The sequence below is a fragment of the Haliaeetus albicilla genome, chromosome 7 (genome assembly GCF_947461875.1).
Source record: "Haliaeetus albicilla chromosome 7, bHalAlb1.1, whole genome shotgun sequence".
Lineage (NCBI taxonomy): Eukaryota > Metazoa > Chordata > Aves > Accipitriformes > Accipitridae > Haliaeetus > Haliaeetus albicilla.
In genome coordinates this window covers 35,277,585-35,296,389 of record NC_091489.1, presented here as the reverse complement: position 1 = coordinate 35,296,389, position 18,805 = coordinate 35,277,585, and the positions used below count along the sequence as shown (strand labels likewise).

General features: G+C 37.4%; 2 protein-coding genes across 7 annotated transcripts in view; one reads left to right on the top strand and one right to left on the bottom strand.

The window, feature by feature from the left end:
* VRK2 (VRK serine/threonine kinase 2) overlaps positions 1-10,587 on the top strand; it is a 46,700-nt gene extending 36,113 nt beyond the window's left edge. For all 3 annotated transcript variants that reach the window (XM_069787649.1, XM_069787650.1, XM_069787651.1), the window contains 5 exons: positions 85-143; positions 1,940-2,121; positions 6,175-6,348; positions 6,687-6,863; positions 9,918-10,587. In XM_069787649.1, the coding sequence (XP_069643750.1) occupies positions 85-143; positions 1,940-2,121; positions 6,175-6,348; positions 6,687-6,863; positions 9,918-10,160 (835 nt within the window). In that variant the 3' untranslated portion in view covers positions 10,161-10,587. The remainder of the gene's footprint in view (positions 1-84; positions 144-1,939; positions 2,122-6,174; positions 6,349-6,686; positions 6,864-9,917) is intronic.
* FANCL (FA complementation group L) overlaps positions 9,575-18,805 on the bottom strand; it is a 32,456-nt gene continuing 23,225 nt past the window's right edge. For all 4 annotated transcript variants that reach the window (XM_069787652.1, XM_069787654.1, XM_069787655.1 and 1 more), the window contains exons 8-14: positions 14,775-14,925; positions 12,901-12,984; positions 12,228-12,273; positions 12,057-12,138; positions 11,139-11,255; positions 10,737-10,808; positions 9,575-10,257 (exon numbers count right to left, since the gene is read on the bottom strand). In XM_069787652.1, the coding sequence (XP_069643753.1) occupies positions 10,222-10,257; positions 10,737-10,808; positions 11,139-11,255; positions 12,057-12,138; positions 12,228-12,273; positions 12,901-12,984; positions 14,775-14,925 (588 nt within the window). In that variant the 3' untranslated portion in view covers positions 9,575-10,221. The remainder of the gene's footprint in view (positions 10,258-10,736; positions 10,809-11,138; positions 11,256-12,056; positions 12,139-12,227; positions 12,274-12,900; positions 12,985-14,774; positions 14,926-18,805) is intronic.

Genomic DNA, 18,805 nt, shown 5'->3' with positions numbered 1-18,805 from the left:
AGACTTGCTGTCTTCCGAAATCCCAAATGAAGAATCACCTGCTCCAAAACCACATAAAATTGTTGCACTCTCATGTTGTTTCAGGCTTATGGATGAGCTCCCAGATTCAGTGATGGAATGGGATTCTTCTGGAAGCAGCTGTAGTAAGTGTACTTGCACTATGTACCATATAGTTCTTTAGCCTGTTACAAAAAATACTTGAATGTCTTACTCTATTTGGGGGAAGCAGAAGATAAGTGAAAGTAACACAAATTTAACAAAGTCTTCGGTTTAAAATCTTAAATGCAATTGCTAAGTTTTGCCTGAGTCCATGCAGTATTACTGGGCTCTGGTCTTAGGGCAAACTAGCATGCAAGCAGAAGTCATCCTTGAATCAAGCCCTTGAAATCAAGCCTGCGTGAACCACTCTTACGCATACCTATCCAACAGAAGAATTCAGCCTGCAGTATCTGTGTTTAGCTGATAACGCAGTAGTTACGTAATACTCATTGTTAGATTATGTCACACTCGTTAATTCAGGTTGCAGTTTAATTGAACTAATATTTCTGACTTCAGTGGAACTGGATCAGGCCCTTCATGTACAAGCTTATTATATTTTAAGCATTTTTAGCTCAAAGGCTTGTTTACTGCAGAGGAAGAAGGTAAATTCTGGATGCTGTTGAATGCTGGTCACTCTGCAATAAATGACTCTTGATGATTACTGATACAGGATACTTGGGATGCTTAATGCTTTTATTGCAGGAACTCTTTTTCTGCTACTTTCCTGCATTATCCCATAAACAAGTATGAAGCAGATGAAATGGATGTTGAGGGCTAAATTTTCATCCCCAGTGTGTGGTAGTATAAAAATCTTAATCAGTCTCATCTGTGATGTATGCCATACTGTGACATAAGGGATCTTAGCCATATGTAATCCAAGGTGTTAGGAAGCAGTGACTATCTTAGAAACAGAAGTAGCTCTTAGTATGGAAATAGTAAGCAACTGTCTACAAAAGGTTTATTGCTTAGTATTCAGAATTTGAAAAAGCAAATGAATGGACAGTTTATCTTGTCATATGTTTCTTCCTTCACTGAAATACAAAAGTAACCCAGGGAAAACACCAAATTTTCTTCAAAGGTCAGTATCTATTTTGATTTATTGACTTATTTTCATAGCATTTCTGTATTGGAATTATTGGAATGTATCATGTATTACATAACATATATTCATGATGTGTATACATATTTAATAAATCTTTACTTCTGGGATTTTATCAGATGCTAATATCTGGTGTAGTACTCCAGTTTTAGGATACACTTGGGCCTTCAACTGAAAGAAAAGTTTGATTTCCCCCCCGCCACATATGTTTTTCCTAATAGCATTATTTCTGCCCATTCAGTGGTTTCCCTGTTTCTAGAACTGCTTGATAACGATAGCAAAATAATGCTGCTGTTAGACTGCTCTAGGATGTAATCTCAAAAACAATATGTGTCCAAGTAGTAGAAGTATAAAAAAAAAAAAAGTAGCTTTTTTCCAAAGCATTCAAAGTGTAATATCTATGCAGATTAAAATAGTGTTGTTGAGAGTAGTTAATACATAGAGGGGTATTATGATCTATCAAATATAAAATACTTTTATTTTATACAGAACTATCAATATTTGTCAGTAAATTATTTTGACTAATTTTTATACTTAGATAGCTTTCGGTACTATATGAATTAGTGCATGTGCATAACAAGACATAACACTTAAGGGTTAGCTTATTTATCCAAGTCTATCTTTTCCTTTTCTCATCTCAAAAAGACAAGATAGTGTTAGTTCTGTGTTTTGAGTGTGTCTTCAGCTGAAATGGTGTCATCTTGTTTGGCAGTGTAGGATTGGCATCCATTTTGGACTTAAATTCTTTCTGAAGTTCTAGGTCTACAGCAAGTGAAATTTACATTAAAATATGCTCTACAGGTGAAATATCCAAGTTTTTGGCATGTGTTTATGGCTTAGCTTATGATGAGAAGCCAAAGTATCAAGTGCTCAAGAAAATCCTGCTGGATGGACTAGAGTCAAGTGGAACTCGCTACGATGGCCCTCTGGAATTTTCCGCTGCAGCCTGCACACGAACTCACTCTGCTGCTGAAGTGTCAAAAGTAAGAAAGACAGTTCTGGGATTATTTCTGACATCTCCTGCTTGATTGTTGCTTTTTCTTTTGTAGAAGAGGAAATGGTTTAAGATCTCAAAATGAGACTGACACAGCAGTTCTTTTGCCTTAAATACACCATGTTTGTTACTTCCTGTTTCCCCTGCCTTTGCTAAAAAGTGGGATGTCAACCCTTAAGGAGGAAGAACTGTCATGAGTCCTTTTGACCTACAGCCTTTCACTTCAAAGCAGTAGGTCTGTGGAGAATGATTTACTTTCAGGATAATGGGGAAGTAAAGGACTTTGTTCACTAACATCTTGAAGACAAGCCTGAATGCCAGGTTTTTCCTTCGTTCCAGATTAAAAGCAAAGTTACCTTTATTAGTGAAAGCATTTAATTCATTTTCTTGCTTTCAAACTGTTCTTTGTCGTTTGCCTTTATACTCCTGCAGCCCCTAATGTGGAGGAGGTATTATTCTGGGGTTTAACTGTGTTATTGGTATGCAGTGCTATGTGATGCACTAACACAGAATTTTAAAACTGACAGCTATCGTGTTATATTTTCCTTTTGTACTTTTAAGTCTGAAATTGTACAGTTAATAAAACCGTGTTTTAATAAGTGGAGATTGAGGTAATTAGCAGTCTTATTGGACTTGCTGTGAAATGTCAGTCCCATCATACCTCTGCCTTGAAACTCCCCGTATGCAAAAGCCCTGTTTCTGTCTCTGATGCGTGTGCAATAAGGCAGGGTCAGGGTACCATTCATTTTTAATATTTCTGGTGAACTTTGGACCATCACAAGTGTATGTGAGCCAAGAATGCAGGATGCAAACTAATGTGACTGATAGGCTGCTAGATGAATGGTGATTCAAGTATCAGTGCACAGATGGTTCTGATTTGCTGAGTTTTGTAGCTGCTGCAACTGAAGACATAAAATATCCTTCTAGTCATAAATTAGCTCTTTGGAAGCAAAACCTTGGCACCAGAGCTTTACAACCTTCAATTAGTAGGGAAAGAAGTATTTGAATGACTGTGGTATTGACATCTGTAGGCCTGCATAGTAATCATTCCTAATAGAAGAGAATATCTGTTTGAGGGGGTTTTGCATGGCTAATTAACCACCAGTGAGAATATGTAATTTTTTCATGATCTCCTGATTGTCACCTTTCTCTCATGATACAATTACATTTTATTGTAGCAAGTGCCTCACAAACCAATTGTCAGCAGTATTTACGTATTATGGAAGGCAGAACAAAAGTTCATGTTTAATAAAAAGGCACTGGGTTTTGATCTTGGTAATTACAGATACTTATTTTGGCAATTTTATTGACTTTTCTGTTTGGTTTTTTTTGTTTGTTTTTTTTTTTTTAACAAAACCAAAAGCTGTTTCAGTAACAGTATTTCTCTTGCTATGATGGTGACCACTTTGTCCTCACTAATTTGAGAAGCTTTTTTTTTAAGTTTGTACTGTTTTCTGAACTGAATTGAAATATCAGGTAGCTGTTAACTGATCTCCAGCTGATCCTGTTGGATCTCTGGTTCACAGAAGTCTTTGATTTCTTAAGAGTCAGATACTGAATAGTAAATCTATTTTCTTCTTATTGCCTGGCCTAACACTTGACAGTATGCTGGCATAAAGGGTGATCCTGACCTTCCAGGCTGTAAAAGCTGCTGTAGCACTTGCTATTTGCAAGTGCACAACCCCACTGAAAAATCCATGAATGAGGAGTGTCAGTTATCAGCACTCTTGTGCTGTAGGACTACGCGGAATTGGTTTTGATGGCCAAGAACAAGATCAGAGAGAGAGAGTATGTCTGCATATTACTAAATCTTGGCACCTGTCATCACTTTTTCAGAGAAATTTTTAATGTTGAGTGTCTTGCTTCTTGGAATAGTAAGAATGCTAGCACTGCACCAATGATCACCTCTTTCTTATCCGAGTATGTTTCTTCAACCAGTTCTGCTGCCTTACATGAGCAAGTTGCCTGTAACATTCACTGCAGAACAGCTGCAGAAAGGAAATTTTAGAGTTATTCAGAGGACTTACGGAGTACTTAAATACAAGTAGAAAGAGCAGATAAGTGAACTTTCTCTAAATTTATTGCTGTTTTCAGAAAATCCAATTTTTCCATCTGTGGTTACTGGCTGCAGAGGATGTTCAAGGCCTGGTACACTTTGGTGCTACAGTCCTGACAAAGTGTTCGATGACAGGCAGGCACTTCCCACTGCATCTCTTCACGGCCCTGTCTGTAGTTATCCTAGGTCTGACTCTTTTCATCTCTGCATTCCCTTTCCACCTCTCCTTTTATTCACCAAACACTTCTCCCATTAAAGAGGCAACCTAAGAATAGTGGGAGCCACTACAAACAATCCACTGTCTCCTCACTTCTTTGCTTATGAGCAGAATCTGACTCCAGATGACCTGTCTGATTCCACCTGTACCAGTTTGGTACACAGGAAAGAGGTGATTTTGGGTTAATTCCCTTCTGAAGACCAGTAAACACCCGTAAAGGGGATCCTGTAACATCAGCTCCTTGAAGATGATGTGAAGAGGAATTGCTACAGAACATGAATTTTAAGATGCAGCTCCCTATATAGTATATGAGTCTAATCTTGAGGTGACATAAAAAGCCTAACAGTGGCTACATCCTGGTTCTTTGTTTCAATTGCACACCAAACATAGGTGATAAAATATTAATTGCATTAATTCTCAAATTTGTTTACCGCAGTTTTTGGCAGCGGCTAAATATTTTTAGCTTTTTCACCTGCAGTAAAAGTGCCAGCATTATGCCCAAATGAAGTATGGTAAGGCCAGCTGACTACCTGCTAGATTTTGTATTAAAAAGTAATTACATCGATACCAACCTGTAATTTTTATTAGTGTGGACTATGGTAATTTTTAGGCATAAAATAAATATTTTCACGAGTGCTCCAAGTCCTGTTTTGAAACTGGTGTAGTAATTTAAAGTATGTATACATTGTGAAGATACCAGGGGTTGCTGGCAACAAGCTCAGCAGTTCTTGCATGGTGCTGTGTGGTGCCCTGATGCAGAGAAAACAGCTTGGGCCCCTGCATTCAGGTAACTGTCAGTGTGGCACCGAGCCTCGCCTGTGCAATTCCATTGCTCAGGGCTACCTACAGCGTTCGGTCCTGAGGTAGACTGTTTGAAACTAGCTTGAGTTGTTCAGAACAGATACACCTTTATGTTCCTAAAGTTAGTAATTTTCACAGAGCAGAACTATACAGATTATATTCTTAAGAGGTGTTTTGGATTAAACAATATATGAAGTGCCTGCTGGCACTTTCAACGGTATTTAGTTTGTGCAGTTTCTATCTCCTGTATGTATTTAATTTGCAGAATAAAAAAGCAGCCCATTATTTCTTTTTTAGCTGCTATATTCAGATACAGCTGCTGCATAGAGGACCATATGCAAACATTACAGTTACGGAGTTATTAGTGTGCCAGAAGTACCAAAGGCATGTGGCATACAGCCTGTGTTTTGGCTACATTTGTCTTCCAAGTTACAAAAGCCAAAACCAGACATCATTTGATACTTACTGCTTAGAGCAGCACTGGAAAAAACTTGCATTAACTCATGCAACTATTCACCATGTATTTCCCCATTTACATTTTAGGAGACTGTAGAATATAAGTCTTAACTCTTAAATTAGATTACCCAAGTCAGAAGACTTAGCGATTATCTTACTTTAGAGAATTTTGCATTTGATTCAATCCAGTGATACAAAATGCATTCAGCTTTACTTGTTAATGAAACAAACAGTGACTTACTGGCATCATTCCCAATAAAGGCTATTAGTGAATGTTTTGAAATGTATAACTGAAGTTTATTTTATAGCATACTTCGCAAATACAGCATAGCTCTAACTTTGTACTGTTTGAAGAAGACATTTATTGATAATTAAAATGCTGAAAACAATTCTTTTGAGAAAGATAAAAGCTTACTCCCATTCTGTGTTCTCAGAACTGAAGACGGAACAATTTTCTTTTTGAAATACTGACTTTTTTTCACTATACAAAATAGTTCACTGTACATCAACAGGTTCGCTTACCAAAGCCTATGCCAAAGCCAGTTCAGCAGAAGCAAAAAAAGATGGAAGGTGAAGAATACGTCTGTCAAAACAAAGCCTGTACTGGGGTAACAGGCAAACAACTCCAAGATAAAGAAAAGCCAACTAAGTTTAACAGGATGCTTCACCAAACGGAGCCTCAGCAGGTGAGGATTTGGGCATCGCAGTAATGCATGGTATCTCCTGGGAGTTTGTTTGCTCTGTCAGCTCAATGTCCACCTTTTGGGGTCGGCGAGGGAAAAAAGTGCTTGAAAAAAGCCAGGAGCTACGTCTCATACTCCAGAAGTTGGCATACGCTTACTGGCTTGTATTATTCCAAGCCTAAAACTGAGTTTCTTGTAAGCCCGGGGAATAAGTGCAGAGAGGGCACTAAACTTACCTGTCTCAAACCTGACAGGTCCAAGTATCAGAATGGTACCTGTGACAATTTTGAACGTTACTGAATTCTTGTCAGCATACAGAATTACTATCTGTACATCTACAGGTTCGCTTACCAAAGTCTTCACCAAAGCCAGTGCAACAGAAGGAAAACACAGTGAAAGAGGAAGAATGTAACTGCCTAAGCAGGCCCCATGCTCGGGTAACACACCGGCAATTCCAGGCTGAAAAGAAGCTAGTTAAATTTTACACTACGATTCAGGAGACTCAACACCCCCAAAAGGTGAGGTTTTTGGTGTTACCTTAGAACAGTCATGGCACCTTGCAAGAGAAAGATCAGCTTTTCTAAAAACAAGAGTTTAAAAAAACCCAACAAAACCACCACACGACCACAAACAAAGCCTAAACTAAATATATGCCACAAACACTAAAAGTCTGTATAGTTGCTTGGTCATACTATTCCCAAACTACCACTCCTGGTTTTTTATAGTTTGATAGTAAAACACTGCGCTATGAGTACTGCAACAGTGTGTCTGCTCATCAGATAAAGGTGCTGGGGAAACAACAATCTCCGTTTGTGAACCCTGTTGTTTTCTTGGTAGAAACTTACTTTAGTAGTTTCCTTTTCTACATAGTGGAAAACTTCATAGCACTCTTAATTAAGTTCTTAAATTCTGACTGTTTAATCTGAGGATTTTAGTAGTTAACTAACTCATCTCAAATATTATTGGTAATTTACTGCATAAAAGGGTTAAATGAATGTATTCAGTCACACTTTTCAACTGTACATGAAAAAATTGATGAAAAAAATGTTAGTAAAAATAATGCAGATAAAGTACACCTTAGTAATCATACTGTGCTCCTTTTCTATGGAGTTTATGTATACTTTAACAAAGAGATTCTAACCTGTTTCTTTCATATAGAAAAATAACTTGTTAAATGAGGACGATTTCTAATAAGCACAAAAATGCAACTTTAAGGTTAGCTTTATTATTAATCCAAAATTCTTTGCTTCAAGCAGTCTGCTGATCACTGCCTGGAGACTCTGGTACAAGCTAGGAGAGTGAAGCAGAAAAAGCACAGCTGTACCTGAGAGCATCAGGCAGTAAAGTGGTGAGCAGAACAATTTTTGGAGATGTTTTGGCTGATAGCAAGGTAGACAGATTCTGAAAAGTCTCTCGAGTCCTGACACAACAGTGACTCAAAGTAACAAATATGATTTTGTAATAGGAAGGTATTGCAGTGCTACTTCCTAGTCCTCAAATGTAACATTTAAAAGATATTAGCAAAAAAAGGTAGCAAATTCTTCCCCCAAATCTCCTCCCTCCTCTAATTTTATGTAAAAGCTACCATCGTCCTAAGAAAGAAGCCAATATGGAAAAGAGAGCCACATTTAGGTTTCCAACATGGCATAAGAAAAAAAAGAGCTGGTGTAAATTCCCCCATTTAACTTGAACAGTAAGCACACAGTATGGATTACAGATCTTGACACTGGAGAGTAACTTGGGGATTCATGTTTCCCAACTTTTTGTGGGAGGAATGAAAAGCACATTCTTGCAGAAAAGGGACCAATTGCTGGTCTAGTATTTAGATTATATTTGTGTTTTGATTTAGTCTTTATTAAGGAGAAGCTGCTACTCCAGTATGATTAATAGTGCTGCATTGATGTAGAATAGTTCTGTGGTACTCACTGAATATTATGCATAATAGGGGAGAGTTAAAACGGATGTCAGATAACATTTAAGATATTCAAGTGAGAAACTGGAGAAGGAAAAAAAGGCAAGATTGTATTAGTTTCATTTTGCAGACTTCCTCTCAATTTCTTTCACATAATTTAGGAGGTTGGTAAAGGAAAGCTATATAGGAAATTTTAGAGTACTGAGGTTATGAAAATTCAGGAGCATTCTTCAGGCACAAAGCAGGGAAAAAACAATGGTTCATGCAGGAACTAGAGTGGCGAGAGGCTGTCACGCATTCTCCAGAGAGCAATTCCAAACCCTTTGGGAAGGCAACTGCCTGCAGTAGTAAACTGCAGGCACCTCACTCTAAGTTAGCCACTTAGATGGGATCGCCACCCTGTTGCTATTAACAGACGATGCAGTTAACCGTCTGAATACAGAACTTGGAGGGAAAGTTCTCTTTCTCCCTGTTTTTTTATCTTTTGGGGAAGTCCATTCAGAAGAACATCACGTGGCTGGGACAATGAACGAATTGAGTGTGTCTGCTTAGTAAGATGCTACTGGAAAGCAGTTAAAGTGTAGGTATAAATTAAACCAAGAAACATTTCTATGCTGAAAGGGGAACACCTGACCGAGAGGAGTAGGACAAGAAGGGTAGGATGCTTATGAGAGACGGGACAGCTAGACAACCTGGGGAAGAGAGAACGAGGTAATATCTAGAAAATACATGGAAAAAACAAAAAGCAGAGAAGAAAAAACCTGTGAGCTGCCCTTGTGTTGGATGTAATAGTATCTTTCTATCAGATGGAGCCCATATTTAATTAAAAGAAGAGAAACAGACATGTCTGTCACCAATTTGAGAGAGGAATAAAACAGGAAGACAGGAAATTTCTATTAGAGAAATACAATTTACATTATGAATTTTCATGAAGAAAACTACATTGCTAGGGTTGAAATTGAGTGGGATGTATTGGTAAAAAATAACATATTGCAAATGGGATCATGGAAAGGAAACCAGAGGTAGAAATTTTTCTAAGGGACAATGGAAAATATGGTCAAGTCTTGGATAGATGAGAAACAGAAGCATAGTGTTTGGGGATTCCTTTCAGAAATGGAGATCAAAAAGGTAAGCCAAGGATGACATTGCTTCTGGAGACCTAAAAAGCCCCCAACCACCACCCTATCCAACTAGAACAAAATCCCCACTATTCGCATATTTATGCTATCGGTGATAAAGCAGGAGAAGTTTAGCTTCACTAGGAAAACCAAAAACTTACACAAATTAAAACAGCAAATCAGACTTCAGAGTAATGTCTAGGGTTTCCAGGCTAAACTTTATTAGCAGGAACACTGTAAAGACTTAAAATATTAACATTATTTGGAAACAAGTTAAAGATATAGAAGGATTTCAGCTGTTGACTTCAGTAATAGAGTATGTCTCCTTAGACGGTGTTTAATCATACCTAATGTTGTACACTTAATATACAATATACTTATACCTGCAAATCCCAGAGTTAAGACTTTGTAAGAATTGTCTTGCTTTCTCCAGGATAATTTAAATACCTAGATGTCGTCTTTTGTGTCTTTGTTTTTCCGATTCACACTCGATTATTCAATATTAAGTTTGCTATTACCATATTTATTTTCTTTTCCTGCAGAAAGACACTGCAAGAGAATTACCACCATTCGACCCCCAAGCAACATTCTCAGAATCCAAAAAGAAACACAATCAACTCTTAACTACAGATCATCCGCTATCACTGCAAGAAACTAATTCTGACATCACTAGTCCTTCGATGTCCATTATATTTAGGCTTGCATTTACTGACAAAACATACCACTACAGTATAGCTATACTTGTACTTCTGCTACTAATATTACTTTCCTTGTATTTTCTTTGATGTCACTGTTTCAGTGTCTTCAGTGTAAGTGCAGCCGTGTGCCCATCACACAGTTTTTCCCTCAAAGTTTCTTCACTGAAGATTTCAGCGTCAGTGGCTTGAAAAAGATTTTTTTAAATAATACTGTCAATACATCTCTTTTACAGGCAAGTTCTCTTAAACTTTCCAAATCTGCACTCAATAGTTATGTATGTACTAAGCTATTTGTACAAGGCTGTTTCGTGTTACAAATGTTAAAATGTTGGGATTCTTTTTTTTTTTTTTTAAACTGGATCTTTACTACAGCAACATTAAAAAAGTATCATGGAGTAAAATGCGGCGTGATATTTAATTACTCTCACTAGTATGTTGATAACTGGTGTGTAGCTGTCTTTATACTGTTTCAGAAAACCTTTAGTTAAATGCTGATGCATTAAATGCATGGGAATTTAAAGTTTTCCTCCCTTTATGCCAATGTGTAAAGGGAATATAGTAGCCACATACTCTCTTTTACAACTGACTTAGTCTGTGGTAGCTTACATAAAGGCGAAACCTAACAATTTAGTTCAATCAGTCATTTTCATGAGTTTTCCTTACCTTATTACAATATGGACATTCACCAAAGATGACATTAAAACTCTGTCTGCTAGAAGGAAGACTTTGTAGCCACTGCAACATAAGTAAGTGGATTAAAATTCACATTTGTTCCATATCAAATTTAAGAACAATCTATTACCAGGGTTTTTTCCAAACAGAGTTCAGTTGATCAACACCTGACACGGGGTGTGTCAAGTCAGAGTCTGTATAATCACAAAGTGAGGCAGGTTCCCTTCCACAGGGAGCCTATTTATGAATTGTGGCTTAGGAGAGAAGAGGAAGCACAGTGACTGCTGTAGCACTCCTTTAAAGGATTTTGCTTCATCTTAAATTTCAGTGGGCAATGCTTACATTCTAGACTCTGTCAGTTAATGAGCAAGTCTGTCCCATTAATTATTTTACCTCATAGAGGCAAGCCTGGTGAAAAGGTTGTCCGCATCGGGGATCATCACACACTTGATCTGGAGTAGTGCCATTGAGTCGATAGGCATAGCAGATTCCACAGTCCTTAGCAAAATCCTTAAAACACAACATGTTTTAGCTTGCAGTATAACTGAAAGGAAGAAATAGGGCTGGTAACACAGAAAACACGTTCATCTATTTGTCTTTGCTTTTGCGGTTTTTGTTACTTAGAATTACTAAGTATTTTGCCTTCAATATATATGTTTACACCATTATGGCATAAAGAGTGAGATTAGGTGCCGGACGTACAAGACTTTAGTAGGTTCTATTTTATCTTCTCACTGAATTACATCGAGTTTGACAAGCATTTTCATACTCTTGGGCCCCATTGTTTCTTTTTTATTAAACACAGTGATTTGTCATTACATTTGGACATTAGACACGAGACCTCAGTCAGATATTAATTTAAAAATTTCACAAGTTGAAAGCAAAGCTAGTAAATACAGCGTTGTGAAAAATTAATTCCAAGTTTGTTTGAAATGCACCAGTATTTGGACGGCCTCTTGTCCCCTCTAAGGAGCTCTGCCTAATTAGAACTTAAGTCATCAACATCCGTAACAAGAGTGTTTGGATTTTCCACATCTCATTAGCTACTCTGGAACTTCCTCTTTCCCTTTTAATAGTGAAGCCTGTTATTAATCGCCTTACTGCTATGAAGGCCACAGGAAAGTCTGCACCTCTAATCAAAGGTTAACAAGCTCTGACAATTGTTGCTTGAAGTTCAGAAGTCCTTATGACAATATATTAATCCAATTACCTCTCTTCGAAGTCTCTTATTTTTGCTGGCAGTTATAAAGTGACTATTTAAATTTTACTTATTCAGAAATAACGACTGATGATTAACAAAAAGCAACTTACACTTTTTTCTAACACAGCACGAGATGGAAAATCAATTTCTAAGAGGTCTTTCAAGTTTTGTAATAAACTGATTTCTGGATCCCTGCAGGTGGGAGAGAGGGTGAAAAAAGTCAACACTAGGAATGGCAAATACCATTTCAGTTTCAAACCTGTATTATTAAAGATGCTTACCATAAGTGCATATTGTTGTTCAGCTTAATTCTCAAAGGGTTAACCACTGCAAACAATGTACATAAATAATTACATCATCTTTACGATCCCCTTCGCTCCCCCACCCAATTTAACCTCTCATATTTCAGCACTGAAGGGGAAGGAATAGGTCAGGGGTTCTTTAATTACTTAAGGTACCCAAGTCAAAGACTGCTCTTAGTTTTCAGTTTGGGGAATTCATTACACTAATATTTAAAACATCATACTGTTGAAGATACGATCGTAGTTACCTTAAAAAGTTGGTAAAAAGCTGTGGGACACAGAATGAGAGACTTAAATATTCCCAAACACTATTAGGACTTATGTAGTAATTTTTTATTTTTTAAAGAAAATTATATTAAAATATAAACACAGTTAGGTAATCACCTGTAGGGGACAGAGTTCCCTCCAAACTGTGCTAGGAAAGCACTGGAAAAAAGTGTCACTCACAGAGCAAACCAGCATGCTATGGATTTAGGCTGTTAAAAACCCCAGCATCTACTGTGTAACACTCTCCTACACACGTATTCAGCTTAATTCCTGGCTCTGCTTAAGTAAAGTTTACCCCAGGAGTCTGACATAGCTTACGCTACTATCTGCTTGCCAGAGATCAGATTCTAGAAGAGAAACAAACAGTGTGTGTCTGCTGCCTTACCGTGATCTGCTCCAAGAAAATAACACTCGGGGAGCATGCTTGGATGCCGAGGATCTACCTCTATGGTCACAGAGACATTGTTCCCTACAATAAGAAAGCAAGTAAGTCATAGGGGAAGCTTTTCTTTGCAGTCAAGTATTTGAAAATGGAAACATTAACCTTTTTTTAAAAGCAGTTTTAAATTGGTTAATTCAGGCTGTTTTTCATTGCAGTAAATGATTAAAAAGTTGGTAGGTATCCAAATTAACTGTACAAAATATTAGTATATATTAAATATTTAAATTTCAATGGACTGTAATTAAAAATAGCAACTGATTAAAAAAACCTGCCAGTCTTGCATTTCTTTTAGACTAATCTTAACCTAACACTTAGACTTGTTTCTGAATAATCAAACTCAAGCTGGATGACATAATCCACTTGAAATCTTAGTGAAATTTTAAAGGTAGTAGGGAAGTAATTGTTATTAATTCCTCATTATCTTTTACAGTCAAAGAGAGAAGCATAAAGACCCTATTAAGCAGTAAAAGTCCGTGTGTCCCCCCCCAGCATACTCCTGGACTGAGTGAACAATGGCATATTTTTGAAATAGCAAATACTTTTTCTTTTACAAGATACCCCATCATCCTCCTAAGGTCTGCTATTCATAAGGGGTAAGCAGCTCAAAAATGTTCTGGATCCAGGTTAAAAACCTCACAGCAAATTCTCTTCTAAATAAAACCAGGTGAAACCCAACATTTTTTGTAATAAAGAGGTATGTTAGGCTTGCCCTCCTTGAAGGGAGGAATGACTGAAATCAAAGTTTAGTCATAACTGTTGTTCATCACAATCTTCAAAGGGCTCAAAGCCTTGTACTGCCCTCCATTGATGTACCGTGAGGCGCTTTTTGAGGCGCTTCTTTCCTTTTCATTGGTCTGTGTCAAAGTACAGCAGAACCAAGATAAAGCCACCCTGACTGCACGCACACACAAAAAAGAAGTGTTGTCCAACCCATGTCATTTTAGCCAGTTGCTGAACTTTTTCTGTCCCTCCCTCCACCCCCAATGAAGAAGCAGCCTCAGCACCCCACCAGCTCCTTTCCTTCTTCAATCATTCTTGCCACCGGTTTCAGGGACAACATAGGTCTACTTTGGTCCATTGTATGTTCTCAGATTTCTACAATGTGCTATTGATATTTTGGATTTAAGCTAAAAATCAGAACTCTTCTTTCAAAGATACACTCCGCCCTCACCCCCCATTTCTAACCTCTGACAGTGGCAAGTTTCTCCTTTACAATTACAAGACTCCTCATCCTATATATATTAAGACCTTGAAATGCCAGCCATCAGCATGTGAATTAAGGTACTTTAACACTGTAAGCCTCGCATTTCCTCTCTTCTCGTATTTCTTTGTCCTTTCCACCTGCCTCTTTTAACCCCCTTTTCTCCCTTTTGACTGCACTCTTAACATTCCCTTCACTCTTCCAGGACAGGATCAATCTAAAGTAATAAGCTGTTAAAAACCCCCTGGAATTTGTGAACAAGGGCTTCATCCAAGCTGATTTTTTAAAAATAACTGATTTTTCTCGAGTTATCATGCAAGTCCTCAGTTTTTGACAGTTACATGTTCATAATTTACAAATACACAATATTTCCTGCAGAAACTTTCATTTTATGTGACACCATAAAGTTGTAATTAATTTTCTGAACAAGTTTAGTATTCTCTGGGAGGTTATTTTTTTAACTATACAGAATAAGAGAGTTGTGTCTTGTTGGTTTTAAATGCTACCTTTCATTTTCCTAACACCAACAAGCACCATCTGATTAGATAAGCAAAGCACAACAGCACCCTAAGTTTTACTTCTCAGACCCACTGTATTCCTTCAAATCTTTTCGTACCTATTGCAATTCTTCTTGCTGTAGCACTCCGTGTGGGATTTTCTGGCTCAAGCACCCATGTCTTCCCATCAATTTCATCCATGGCATCCCAAAATTCTTTCAGCGATTCTAATGCCGCCAGGAACTGATTATAAATGTCTATTAAAGAGTTCTAAGAAAAGAAGAAATTTAAACAAGTTTCATATAGCTTCCACCTACAGCCATCAGAATATTTCAAAAACAAACTGTAGGTAATTTAAGAAGTGTTAAAATCTAGTTATGTATCCAATTGTATCATGGTAGCATAAAAGGTTGAACCTCATAGTTTTTTTGAAACAACACAGTGTTGTATCCTGAGTACAAATAAGTACTCTAATCCTGGTAGTTCGTGATATACATGCATCATACCTGGATTTGATAGTGTTTTATACTCCTTTTCAGAAAACTTTTCTGAAAACTGGTAACAACTATTAATTTGCCTTGTAACTTGTAACAAACTACTGTAAAATTAAAGTAAAAATCATCATTATCTACTGTTAAACTTCTAACATTCTGATATTTTGTCTCTACTTCAGCTGAGCAACATGGCAGTAGTACCAAATATAAATACACAGAAATACCCACATAACTAATGTGGCTTATTTATTTTTTAAAGACTCTAAGAAATATAGCCTAACAATGGCATAATAATTATCTCAAAATTAAGCAGTATAAAAACAGGTACTTAACATTAGATTTCAAGCCATGTAAGTATGGTAAGAGAAGAAGAAACCGTCTAATAATCAGAGGATTACACTCAAGGGATTTCAGTATTTGAGAGTGGATTAGATGGAATCAGAAAAATCTTTCATTATACAGGAGAATATACAGAACAGCAATGCAAAAGAAGTCTTCTTAAAATCATCACTGAGCACAAGAGAAGTAACTATTTCTACAGGGAAGGACTTATCCAAGCAGAGAAAACACTCAGCAGTCAAGTTAACCCCTTTCCAAATGCAGATGCCCAGAGGGTACAGAACATGAATTTAGGGAACCGAAAGGAGGTGAAGGATGCACGAGGAGGAACAGAACAGAGAGGAGTTCTATTTGGCGTAATGCCCCATACAGGTTTTGAGCCTGACGTCAGAGGGAATCGGCGGAGGAACTGGCAAGTGTCCTGACCTGACCAGCAGGAGAACAAGGAGCCATGAGAATGTGGCTTCCTGGGGAGAGACGAAGCTACGACAGGAAAAAAGTGAAGGTGTCAAGGAACTAGACAAGGGCGGCAGTGAAGAGAGATCAAGGGTGGGGGGAAGCGTTTTGGAGACAAACTCTTCCTGGATAACTTCCTTCTCAAATTGTTTGGTAGTGGGAAATTCAAGAGTGGAAAGAGAGGAATCATTTGGGAGCACCGAAGGGGATTTTGGAATCGTTTACACAGAACACAACTGACCAATTAAACGCATGAGTAAAAGCAGGAAGGATAGGAGAGAACGGACAGGACTTCCTTCTTCAATTAGGATAAAGAGATGGTAACATATGTTCTAAAACCCCAAAAAGATAACACAAAAATATTTCAGGTATCTTTTGGCCTGGGAAAGAGTTCTTGGGGTCAAAAAGGAAAAGCAAAGCAAGTGATCAGTTCTTAAAGGGGTTTTTTTCTATAAATAACACAAAATATACATGGAATGGTTTCCTTTAATCTTTAGTGATTATGTTCTTCCTTTCTCACCTGGACAAAAAGAAGCAAATTATATGAACATTTTCAGATGAAGAAATATGATTTTTATATGTAATAAGTTTTTATATTTTACACATACATATTTTAGAAAGAAACGGTGTAGCTTAGAAATAAAATGCTACATTTTTTCCTGCTGTTATTAAATTATATTAAAGTAGGAAAGCACTTAAGCAGAAAAGTGTGAATACTGCCAATCTCAAAATGTAACGCTTATTATCTTTAAAAGCATTTTGTTACTTTTATAATACCTGAAGTGATATAATAGTGTCAGTCACTTAACCACATCTTAGAGTATAATATCTTCATCTTAAGTACTATTATTTCCAGTATTTTAATAATTTTCACACAGTCCTGAAATGTGATCTTTTGTGCTCTGATGACACTTAAATTAATAGCATAATTTTCTGGTACTTGCAACAGTTGCTTTCCATTTTGATTTTTTACATTTTTCTATATCACATACAGATAAATCCTCTAATAATCATTTTTATCTTTATCTTCCGGGAATTCAAAGGGTTTCACTAGAAAAAAGAAACATCAAGGGATTATAACCCACAGATAAGTTTTAAAATCCAATTAATTTTAATACTAATTGTAATTTTTCAATGATGTTCCTTAAAAAGGTAGTTAAATCTTTTTTTTTAATGCACTGTTCATTTGATCTTATTTGCATGCTTCATTGATGTTGCCAGCTGTCTCCTGCTATATACATAAATGCATCTATAGCTATTTAAATACATCACATGCTTGTCATGCAAACCATGAAAACTGTAACGTTCCTTTTTATTTGATTAACCAACTAATTTTTGGTCATTGCCCAACACTCTTCCTAGAAAAGACTGCTATCATGCTTTTTTTTTTTTTTGTCTACACTACACCAAGGTAGTCACTAATAATGTCAAACAGCACAAGCTCTTTGTTTCTTGGTAACCTTTGTACAAATACATTACAATTTGTATGAAATATGTCAAATATTCTTTGGAAAATAAGACATTCATAATTCAGGATATCATCGCTGGGTGCCCTGACTCTAAAAAGCACTAGCAAAACCAAACTGGTTACTCCATCCTCTGTATCTGCTAGGGTTACCATGCTCATCAGGCAAGACATCCATTACAAAAACAGAGAACATTGTGGCAGTTTAATCTTTCACAACAACTTAAAACAAAATGAAGATATTTTTAATGTGTAGCATCAACCTTGCATTTTATTTCTAACTACTGAGGATACTGACATCAGCTGCCCATATGAGTAGTAATGACTAGCTAGCAGAGGTGAGGAAATACTAGTGCTGGAATAGTCACAAAACCTTAATGCAGTTTTTTGCACAAGTGGATATCACAGTCTTTTCTAACTTGATCACATACTACTATTTCCCCCCCCCGTGGGATCGCTGACATCTCTTGCAGTGGCTGGAAGGCGATCCCTCTGCAGCTGTGCTCCCTGATCCCCAGCCTGACCAGGCACTACTGAAGCCAGGGCAGAAGGCACCAATGAGGGCGCATGATTCTGACCAGACCTTCTCAAGCAAACCCACCGTGGCTGGGACAAAATTGTTTCTAATATGAGGAATGGAGACTCCGCCATTCGACAAGGTCAAAAAAGTTTTACTGGTTTAGACTAGCAAACCAGCCTAAGAGGAGATGCGATGATTAGCTACTGTTACCTATGCTATGGCAGTTGTACAAGATACCGAGAGCTCGGGCTGGTTGAAAGACCCATCAAATGTGAATTCATACCAAATCAGCAGCCGGAGCTGGCTTCCTCTCTCCCTTAGAGCACTGAGGTCCTGAGAAGGCCCTCCAGTCCCAGGACACCTCATTACTTTCAAGTGGGAGCTTGGTAAGTTTTTGACAGAGATATGCTGCATGATTTAATGACCCCGTTCCCTTCGGCTCTCTACAATGACCACCACAGCAGCTGAGCAGCCCAAAAACATTATTGGGTTTACCATCAGAATGCATTTTTCACATTAGATGGCCTCATTCTGTGTTTTCATATGGAAAACCAAGAGGCTGAGAAAATGTTAGTTGGGAACACTCAGCTTGAGATCCTTTCATCTGGCTTTAAGAGGACTGGTTTTATTAGAACATCACCTCCCGTGACCATAGTCATAGCTTTAAACACTCAACACTTCTCCAGATTTTTCAAATTTCAAGTTGTGAGTGTAGAAAACAAAGAATACGATTAGTGACGACTCCTGAAAAAGCACTGTAAGTGACTCTCAGCACACAGAGTTTTCTCTCCCAACAAAGCATATATTCAGCCTCAAAGTCCTTGTTATTCAAGGCTCTATGAGGCAAAAATCTGACACATAGTGACACAAGCTATA